This window comes from Erpetoichthys calabaricus, chromosome 2 (assembly GCF_900747795.2).
Source record: "Erpetoichthys calabaricus chromosome 2, fErpCal1.3, whole genome shotgun sequence".
NCBI classification, from domain to species: Eukaryota; Metazoa; Chordata; class Cladistia; order Polypteriformes; family Polypteridae; genus Erpetoichthys; species Erpetoichthys calabaricus.
In genome coordinates this window covers 56622714-56634220 of record NC_041395.2, presented here as the reverse complement: position 1 = coordinate 56634220, position 11507 = coordinate 56622714, and the positions used below count along the sequence as shown (strand labels likewise).

At 35.7% G+C, this 11507-nt stretch overlaps 1 protein-coding gene across 1 annotated transcript; it reads left to right on the top strand.

Moving 5' to 3' along the window:
• Positions 1 to 1467: 1467 nt before the first annotated feature.
• On the top strand, positions 1468 to 10088 carry chst1 (carbohydrate (keratan sulfate Gal-6) sulfotransferase 1). The gene is made up of 2 exons (XM_028793823.2): positions 1468 to 1555; positions 8617 to 10088. The coding sequence occupies exon 2, from the start codon at positions 8667 to 8669 to the stop codon at positions 9927 to 9929; it is 1263 nt and encodes a 420-aa protein (XP_028649656.1). The 5' UTR covers positions 1468 to 1555; positions 8617 to 8666; the 3' UTR covers positions 9930 to 10088.
• The last annotated feature ends 1419 nt before the right edge of the window (positions 10089 to 11507 follow it).

Genomic DNA, 11507 nt, shown 5'->3' with positions numbered 1-11507 from the left:
AATTTGCGCTTCTTCTGGCTGTACTGCAGGACTCTTATAACTACGAAGGAGGACTCGTACGTTTGAAAGATTCGTCATTGTACAACTTACTTATAAATGCTACCCTGTAAAAGGGCAGTCCAGACAGCACATCATTTGAAATAATAATACTAATAATATAATAACGGTGATGCAATTTCACATCACTTTTTCTTAAATACAACATAAACAACTAAGACATAATCTCGATGGAAGGAAAACAAAACTAATATATTAGCAGGTATGCTGGAAAATTCTTTCTTTCTTTCTTTCTTTCAGAAAGATAGAACAACAATAAAAAAAGAATCTGATCTGAGCAAACACACTCCTCGAAGGTGTCCATTTCGGGTGAGGGGGCTGTGATACACAAACGTCCCGTCCAGTGCTGTTTCCTGCCGTGCGCCGATACATAGAAAGTAGAAGGAGGGATGTGTGTTTCAAGCTATCATTAGAGTGATCATTTAACTGCTAGTTTTCTCATTTGAAAAAACTGAAAGGTAGAACATAATTAAAAAAAGTCAGGGGCTAGGCTATATTTTACTTTTAAAGAAACCGGTTTAAAACAGTCAGTATTGAACTTCAAACCTTATGTTTGCACTAAGAGTTAATCTTTGTATTATCTTTACAAACCCAATTTCTTTGAAGCAATAAACTTCAAATACCTTCAGATGAAGAATGTGGTGTAGTATAATTAAAACAGTAGAAATCTGAAATGTTTCAGAGTAAAGCATTTTTATAAGGATGTGTTTATAATAATATAAAGAGACAAAAGTAATTCTAAATTTACTATTCTTCTGATCATTATATTTTTAAACAGATATTTTGTTTTGTTTTTCAAGAAAAGCATATGCTGTAATATTTAATAAAGTAAATGACATTAAAAGGAAAAAAGACACATCTGGTGAAAATAGTCATTCAATGAAAATAAGTAAATAATAACCATGTTTGCAAAACATCTATTTTTCCATAATTAAGAAAAGACTTTTAAAGGTAAAGTTTTTGTTATTTTGAATGTCTTATGCCATAGTTATTAGACAGACAGACAGACAGACAGACAGACAGATAGATAGATAGATAGATAGATAGATAGATAGATAGATAGATAGATAGATAGATAGATAGATAGATAGATAGATAGATAGATAGATAGATAGATAGATAGATAGATTCCTGCTTTTTGCAGAGGGAAGACTTTCAAAAAGTTATTATTATTAAGAGAAACCTGCTATAGCCTTAGCAAAGTACTCCAAAAGAGGTAAAAAGCCCATTACTGTGCAGTGCTTGCTAATTTACAGTATGCTAGTTTTTAAAGTTGGTTGAAAAACTACATACAATAAACTTAAAATTGGAGTGATATAAAAATGAAAAAGCTGTCATTTAATGACATGAAGACAATAAAAATATTCCTTATAACCATATGACACAGGTGTTTTAGTTGATGTATTGATTAAATATTCATTGTATTTCAGGTGATGGAAATGAATCTGATATATCAAGTTAACCGCAGAGGTGATTTAATCATTTTCTGCAATCTTGTGTAAGTATATCCTGTTACAAGCAATTCTGAGGATATTGAAGTGAGCAGGCTGAATATGTAGTATAATGTATGATACAAAAATATGTGTATAAAATTTAATGGTGCTTCTCCTTTGTCCCTTTGTGAACATATGTGTATTTGCTTTGCTTTAAACACATAATAATAAATAGTAATGTATTTTATTGATATAGTACCTTTTCCATGCTCAAAGCACATCACAGATTTTCAAACAGGTACAAAAGGAATAATAGCACAGGAAAAATATGAAATTCATAACACTGGATACCAACTAAAATCAAACATTAAACACCAAAATTTGCAATAATATAAGAAACACAATGTTCTGAATTAGAATTAGAAACAACAACCAATATAAAATGCTAAAAGACAAAAAGGAGGAAATAATATAATTTGTTTAAGGTTACATATAAGAATATCAATGAATATGTTAAATGACCCATAAGAATGAGGGGCTAGGAAAGAGGACAGGATTGAGGTTGCAGTTCAGTCCGCTCACTTTCCTAATGTTAATAACTGAATTAATACACCCTAATAAACTTTAACATGATGTCTAGTTTTAAAGCTCTCATAACTACTCTTTAATCCAAAGGAATACAGCTAGAAGTGTTGTATTTGTTTTTTCAGTCACTGAAAATGGATGTTATTAATCTTTCTAGACATTATTTCATTTTCATTTCACCACTCATTGCCAGGTTTTTGTTAAGGATATGCAAGGGCAACTTGTGACCACTTGGTATCTTAGCCCTTAGATAGTTACAGTAAATGCATACACTTTTTGTGTAATTATGGGATTCCATCCAAAGAATTGTTTCACAGATTTGGGCTAACCCTTTATAATTTTTAAGAAATAAATGATTACTGTTGTGTAATGTAATATTTGATGAATGTGGTTTGTCATGCAAAAATACAAGCTTTCTTTTGGCATCAGATTAAAGAATTACATCTTTTACCATGAATATTTAACAGCCGAATTAAGGCAACAATGTAATATGTAGTTTGTGAAATATTTTAAGTGGCTTTCAGCTTTTCTTAATACTGTATATAAGTGAGGTTTGGTATTTGCGGGCTCAGGAGAAGTAAGTCTTTGCCTGATGATGCTCCAAGTAGCACTGCTATCTCACAGCGCTTTGAAGTCAGCCAGTTGCAGGATGAGGTGCCTTCTGAGAGGAGTTTCAGTGTTCTTCCTGTGTCTCCTGCTTCCTTCATATTAAAATAAAAAAAGCTACCAAGTGCATTACCACTTTAAATTGGGTCCATTCTTAGACTAGTAACCCAAGCAGTATCAATTTCTGTCTACCAACCATTATGGTGGGTTCAGAAAATGTAAATGTAAGAAAAGAAAATGGGTGGAATAAAATGGAAGTAGTGTATGAATATCTCACAGGAGGAATGAAGAGATCAGTTCAAGGCAGAGTCAAGCATGGTGGCAAAAGCAATTATTGTTGAAGTAATGAAGGAATGATGTCAAGCAGCGGTGTAAATAGACCTCTGGTAAAATTTGACCCAGTTTTACTTTTGAAATCATCAAAAAACCTAAATTAAAGCAACTCAGGATGAAATTTGTGACTTTTTCAATACTTTTTCCAAATAATAGGCAGTAAAAAAATAAACATCCCATAATTTATACAGCTTTTAACACATTTTTTTTACCTTTCTCTGCCTTTAAGTTTTGACATCCAGTGATGTTAATGGCTTCTCCACTGCATGTAGCAACGTTAGTTTTATCTCAAACGTTACAAAACATCCCATATTTATCTTTTCAGCCTATAAATGTGAAGGCTTTCAGCAAAGTGCCCTAAATTTACAAAAAGCAAAAAGGAATTCCAAATGTCACAGTTTGGTATAGTTGCTCCACATTGTAAACGCTGCCATGTCCTTCAAGTCATTTTTAACTCATCATATGCTGAAGTGGATTTTGCTTTCCACTGAGGGCATTTTGTTTGTTCACAACCCAAAAAAAGCACTTCAGTGTCATCTGTTGTACAGTACAGTGAAAAAATTATTGACTCCTTCCCAAAATTTTCTTTTTTTTTTTGCATATTTGACATAATTAATGGCCTAAGAGGGCGGCACGGTGGCGCAGTAGTAGTGCTGCTGTCTCACAGTAAGGAGACCTGGGTTTATTTCCTGGGTGCTCTCTGCGTGGAGTTTGCATGTTCTCCCCGTGTCTGTATGGGTTTCCTCTTTGTGCTCCGGTTTCTTCCCACAGTCCAAAGACATGCAGGTTAGGTGCGTTGGTGATTCTAAATTGTCCCTAGTGTGTGTGGGTGTGTGTGTGCCCTGCCCAGGGTTTGTTCCTGCATTGTGCCCTGTGCTGGCTGGGATTGACTCCATCAGAACCCCGTGACCTTGTGTTAGGATATAGCGGGTTGAACAATGACTGACTGACCTGACTAATGGCCTCAGACGTTTAGACAAAATCGAATATTAGGGAAGGATACCTGATTGAATCCACAATATAGTTTTTTCAAGGAACAAATAACCAACAGATAACAGATAACCAACACCTCTATTACCCATGTGAAATTCTAATTGCCTGCAGAGTGTCAATGCTAGGTAATTGCCGCTAAGTGTTTTGTATATTAATATCAGTGTTTCACATCACTCTTGAGTAATTTTAGCCCAGTCTTCTTTGAAGAACTGATTAAATTCAGAACCATTGGTAGGTCTGAGAGCGTGAACTGCTCATTTCACGTCCTGCCACAGCATTTCTACTGTCTTCTAATCAGGGCTTTGACTAGGGTACTACAAAACCTGGAATTTTGTTTTTTCTGAGTTTCTCGGCTGTAGACATGCCTTTGTGTTTTGTGTCATTGCTCTGCTGCATAGCCAAATAATGCTTCAGATTCCAGTCACAGACAGATAACTGGACTTTCCTCTTAAGAATATTCTGATACAGTGCAGTTTTCATGGTTCCTTCAATAATGGCAAGTCATCTGGGACCTGAGGCAGTAAAGCAACTCTGCACCATCACACCACGACCATCATGTTTTATTGTATATATGATGTTCCACTGCTCAACGCTTTATTAGCTTTACACTGGAAATATGGAGACCTGCGTCTTCAGATGAGTTCTACTTTAGACCCATCTGTCCAGAGAACAAAATTCTAAAAAGCTTAGCAATCATCCAGGTGTTTCTTTGGCAAATACAAAATGAGCAATAATTACTCTTGGATACCAGAGGTTTTCATCTTGCCAATCTCCTGTGTAGCCCATTTTTATCCAGTCTCATTCTTATCATGGAGTCACGAACACTGATCTTAGCTAAAGATAGACAGGCTTACAGTTCTTTGGATGTTTTTATGGGATCCTCTGTGACTTGAAATGAGCCATTCCTCTGCTCATGTGGTAATGTTGGCAGGCCAGCTTGCCCTGGGATGATTTACTACTGTTCCAAATATTTTCTTTTTGGGAATAAATAGCTTATACTGTGGGACGATTCAGTCCCTGAGCCTTAGAAATGGCTGTGTAACCTGTTCCTGAGGTGAGATCTAGATTTAACAGGTCTGGATGTGTTCAGTCAACTGAATTTAATTATCAATTAATTTTGGTCAGCTGTTTGAGTGAGTATCTAAGGAGGAGAAATACCTTTTCACAAAGGCAATACAGGTGTTGGATAAATTTCTTACACGCACACACACATACACAAGCATATATTTATATACAGTATATAAAAATGGTATTATACACTACAACCAAAAGTATTAGAAACCCTCAGTTTTTCTTTAAATGTAATCATTAGAAATGCAATGAATAATCTATATGGTGACAAGGTAAGCAAAGGTTTAAATTTAAAGTTTAGGTTAGCAAAAACTGAAAAAAAGGAAATAATAGAATTTTACAAATGGACCTTTATCAGGGAACAACTAATGGGTTACAACCTACAGATGTTCTGCAGCAATTAAAGTAAATTAAGCCACAAAAGTCGAAGCAAATAATTTGCCCAGGAATCACAACTTCTGTTAATTACTTAAAAACCTTCTGTCTGCCTGTCTTAAATCAGAGTTGGAACAGACTGTGTTACTAAGTAATACTTGGATAATATTCCAGTGATAATGGCAAGAAAACTGCAATTAACAAATGAAATGAGACAGTACATTATTAACATTAGAAGTGTAGGAATTTCATTTAGAGAAATTGTAAAAAAAAAAAAACAAACACAATCCAAAGGCATTTGGAAACTGTAAGAAACTCTGATAGGAAGAGATCAGGCAGACCAAAAGTCACAACCCAGTCAGAAGACAAGATTCTGAGGGTCATAAGCTTGCATAATAGGCATCTCACAGCATAACAGCTTCAAGCACAGCTTAACAGTGATTGAAAAAAGCAAGTCTCAGTTTATACTGTGAAGAGAAAACTTTGTGCCACAGGTTTAATAGGGCAAGTGGCAGTAAGAAAGCCATTCCTTAAAGGACAAAATAGGGCCTTGAAATACCGGCCGTCGACTACTGCAGACTGGACAAAGTCTCTTCACAGTAGAAACTGAGACTTGCTTTTTTTTCCCCAGACATTAATTGTGACAAATACACAACAAACAGGGATATTAACAAGAGAGCAAAAACTTTGTCATAGCATTCTGAGCTTAGATTCATTTGTAAATCCAACTAGGACGGTCAAATCTGATGTCTATGGCACATAAAAAGGAGTGACAGAATTAAACAAGACCCGTAAGTCACTGCATTCAGGCAGTATATGAAGACATTGTTAGGGTTAAGAAATTATAATTATTAGTGATTCACTCAACTCATTGTCATGTGGCATTATATAGTGCTCTTTTCAATGTATTGGTTATGAATGTTGAAAAAATGTACAAATATTTGACAGCGACAGCTAAATACAGTATAAACTGCTTACATACACATGTATTTATACTTTTCTATACAAGACATCCATCCATTAATAAATGTAAACTTAAGAATTCAATATGGTTTAATGTTTTTTTAAATTTGTTAAGTTCAAATAAAGTAAAATAAAAACACCAAAAATGACAGGTAACAAAAAAAACTTGTTTTACAAATTTAGTGAAAGTAAATATTCTGATCCCCCAGATGTTAACGTTCTGGTTGGTTCCTTGTTGAGTAATATATTAACTTTTCAGATGTATCCAAATTATCAGTATATTTATTCTTTTTCTGAACATGATTTTCACACCAAAGGAAGGTGGATCATATTCCAGGCATTATACATAAGCATTAAAGAATAAATAAATGAAAAAATCTCAGAAGTACAAAACTGTAATGTTCATTATTTTAAATAACTGATTTGCTCTTTCTAAATAAAGGTCTCCAGCCATGCAGTGTTCTTGGAAGACTGTTCTTCTGCTTGCCTTGGCTTCATAGCAATACAGTACACAGTGGTCCAGACCCTTACAGCCAAGCCCAGTGTCATGTTCACTGTCTACTGAATTGTGGTTTAGGACAAGAAACTGATTCCTTTGACTTACTCTGTAATGAGCAGATGTTTTTTCTGTCATCATGGCAGTTATCACTAAATTTTGTGATTAGTTTGCCATTAGCACACAAACATAGATCCTTTATATTGTAAAGAAAGAATTACAGATAGCACACTCAAAAAGATTTGGAGTGGTAGCCCCATATAGTGTAAGGTCCAGAGCAGCCTTTCCAGACTGATACATTCAAAATGAATCGAACAGAGAATGATATTTCGGTAGGTGAATGGTTTTTTTATAGTGAACTGGCAGGAAATTAGACACAGAGGGAATGCTGGGAAAATGGATGGGCGGAAATGATGTGGAATGTTGAAGCTGGAAGTGCAGTCATCAGGTGAGGTCAGAAGTAATGGCTTTGTTATTGTGTGCGTGGAATTGTCTACCAGTCTTCAAAACGGTGCGTTTATTCTTCTGTTTTTCTGTTGAATGAGACAAAACCCACTTTCTTTGTGTTATCATGCTTCATTGAGCTTGTCAGCTGCTCCCTAAGTGCACGTGTGTGACAATATGTAGAGGTTGCTTGTGTTTTCTCACAGTATTGAGCAAGCTGAACTTTTCCATTTTTTGCAAAACTTTATTTTGTTTTCACCATTAAAAAATTCAGCTTCACAGTGACCAAATTGGTGGTCTAATTTTGCTAATTAGTAATCCTCAAGCAAACATTGATGTAAATATGTAAAAACAATGCTTGCATATGCGTGGAAATTTTGAGTATTTGATGATTTTCTCAGTTGTCAGCATGTATTTCTCCGTCTTTGTAATTTGTGCCTTCTATATCCCACACTTGATGGTCAGTGGATATTACTGCTCTTCTTATTCCTCTTCCTATTATGGTCTTTGTCACGTAATTGGCAGGTGTCCCTGCTGTTTTTATTCTTTCCCCTATGTCACTTGGTTTTGCAGTCACTTTGCCATAAGAAGCACACAACCACAGGTCACTCTGCCAAGGTTGCCTCTAATTAAATTTTTTTTAATTTCCAGAATGTATCAAGCTATAAGCATTTGATTAAGACCAATATCAAAGTCAGTAAGTAACTCCATGACAGATGGACAGTTCTTGGAATTTTATTATATATGATTTCAGATGTCCTACCTCTTGAAGCCAAGAAAGAACACATGTACTGTATAATCTGCATCATCAGTGTCAGTTTGACTCAGCACATTGATGGATGTGTGAATGTTACTTACATATGAATGTGTCATTTCCTAACTTAATTAATCACTATTAAAACTGCTATACACCTGGGTAAGAGATTATTTAGTATACGCTTTTTGAAAGATCATCAATGATTCCTTAATAATATCCTTCCCTGTAATACATTGGGCCAGTTATGAATAGCTTTACATTTTAATTTTGATTAAGAAAATTCTAGAATGTTTTTGTAGGTGGGGAGGCAGATCAGGCTCTGAAGGTATCATTTTTCAGGATCCTTAATTACCCAAATCACCCCCAAAAATGTATCTTAGTATTTTTATTTTAAATCGAGGGAGTTTTTCAGTGTCCTGTTTTCTTACATTTCTGAATAGACTTTCTGTTCTGTGTTTGACTTTTTCTCGTCAGTAACTTACATTTTCCTTTTTACATCACAGATACTGTAGCATCAATACAAATTGCTCATTCTAAATGAAGGTCTCCAGCCATGCAATGTTCTTGGAAGGCTGTTCTTCTGCTCGCCTTGGCTTCCATAGCAATTCAGTACACGGCGATCCGGACCTTTACAGCCAAGCCCTTCCAGATGTGTCATGTTCCCAATCCACTGAATTGTGGTTTAGGACAAGAAACTGATTCCTTTGACCGACTCTGTGATGAATATCCATATTTCATGTACAACATCTCTAGAAAGACGCATATTTTGATTCTGGCTACTACCAGAAGTGGATCCTCTTTCATTGGACAGCTGTTTAATCAACATTCAGATGTATTTTATTTGTTTGAGCCTCTGTATCATGTGCAAACAACACTGATTCCACGTCTGTCTCATAGCAAAAACACAGCAGATCGGAGAGTCATGCTTGGGGCCAGCCGAGATCTGCTGAGAAGCTTGTACGACTGTGACTTGTATTTTTTGGAAAGTTACATTAAACCTCAACCTGTGAATCACACAACAGACAAACTGTTTAGAAGAGGTGCTAGCAAGGCTTTATGTTCACCTCCAGTGTGCGATGCCTTTCAGCCCAGTGAGGTCAATATAGAGGAAGGCGACTGTATTAAAAAATGTGCTGCTCTGAACATGACCTTAGCTAGACATTCATGTAGAGAGCGAAGGCATGTTGCAATTAAAATTGTGCGGGTTCCAGAAATCAATGATCTCAGGGCATTAGTTGAAGATCCACGACTAAACCTAAAAATTATACAGCTGGTGCGAGACCCTCGAGGCATCCTTGCTTCCAGGATTGAAACATTCCGAGATACATACAGACTTTGGAGAATATGGAGAGTTACTGGTCGAAAACCATATAACCTAGACATTTCACAGCTGACTGTTGTGTGTGAGGACTTCTTGAACTCTGTTTCAACTGGACTCAGTAGACCTGCATGGCTGAAAGGAAAGTATATGGTTGTGCGATACGAGGATCTAGCAAGAAACCCCCTTAAGAAAACCAAGGAAATCTATGAATATTTAGGAATGTCCATGGACAGTAATGTAATACGGTGGATACAAACAAACACCAGAGGAAGCAATGAGCTATCAGCAAAACACAAATATGGAACGGTACGTGATTCTGCAGCAAATGCTGAAAGTTGGAGATTAAAACTTTCCTATGATATGGTAGATTATACCCAAACTGTATGTAAACAAATTCTGAACCAGCTAGGATACAGAATGGTAGAATCCCCTGAAGAACTTAAAAATTTGTCATTGACGGTGGTTGAAGAAAGAAGTTTTGTACCATTTTTGTAATGAAAGTCTTTGTGGACAATTATTTTTGATATGTTTATAACTGTTGCCTTATTTAACAATTTTGCACTAAAAATAAAAAAAAGTCTTGGAGGAATCTTTTAGATACACTTTCTTACAAATGCAGCACAAAAAATAAATATTGAACTATATGAACTGAAATAAGCCAAGCTGGTGATGTTGTATGTTGTTTACATTTCATAAGGTGGGGAATATGAAACTACTTCAGCGTTTTCTAAAGATCAGCTCTGTTTACATCATGCTCCCTTCTTCCTCCTATAGTTTAACAACTGTTACATTGATCGAATGTGTTGTTGTTCTTTGTCCGTTTTAAGTATCTGGGCTAAATAACTGTGAAAGCATGAACTAATCCCAGTGGTGAAGATGCTTCACAAACTGTTCAAGACAGTGAAGTGCAAATAAAAGCCAAATGTTGCAGATTACAAAAGTTATGCTTATTCAGTATTATTAAATTTTCATTTCACTATGGACCTAAATCTGTTCGGAAAAACAGGTAATCACAAGACTATATCTACTTACTTGTCCGTAATACAACTGACAGGTGAGACTTTCCTAAAATTGGAGAAATTAGTCTTGTTATAGTAAACTGTTAAGGGACATTATTATTCTAAGGGGCATCTATTATTATTACATATTTTGAAAATACGCATGCACATGAACATGTATGAAATATATTGTCAAAACTGGTAGAAATGTGAACAGAAACATGTGATAGAGTAAAAATACTTGTACTTCTGGACTCCTTACTACAGCAGCATTTAGTCTTTTTTGGCTAGTAAATGAGAGCATCCCTCTCTCTCAGTTTCTCTCAATCTGACTAAGAGGTTCTCCTCATTACAAGTGATGAGTGAACCCTGCAGAGTTTGCTTTGCCATGAGTTAGGCAAAATCACAGAAATGTTAGGGAACTTTGCTGAACTCCATGAAATGCACTGAAGTCAATGGAGAAGGAGGAACTGAACTAGTGTTGAGAGGATTATAATGGTAAGGAGGTCTTTTGATTGTCTTAGAGTGCTAGGGAAGTTTCTGACCACTATGCTGGACCAATTATTGTGGCCAAAAATGTGATTTGAGCTGTGAGGCAGCAATACTAACCACTGGGCCACAAACAACAAAAGGCACAGACAGAACGATACACAAACAAAATACAACAAATGGCCACAAATTAGCAATAAGTAAAAATATATACATATATCACTGTTCTCACAGAGATCAAACTCTCAGGGCTGTGCCTCAAAGTGTCTGTGCGGAATTGGCTCATTCCGTTGTTTGAAGTCACAGCGCAGCTGGAATGTGTTTTTTATTTCTCATGTAGCTTTTCAGATACTTTAAACTTTTTTCCTTCCATCATGAAGATAAAAAAACCTTGTAAATAGTAATACTTGTGATCTTCCATTATTATTAATATTTCACAGGTACTTGTGCTTCCTGACTTAGGTGGGAAGGCTCCTTTAAGACTTGACTTGACTCATAGTTGCAGCACATAATAATAATAATAATAATAATAATACATTTTATTTATATAGCACCTTTCCCATGCTCAAGGCACTCATTATGCTGT

Bases quoted from the DNA above. Each gene is read 5' to 3' on its own strand.
- chst1 (XM_028793823.2), top strand. From the start codon at position 8,667: ATGCAATGTTCTTGGAAGGCTGTTCTTCTGCTCGCCTTGGCTTCCATA.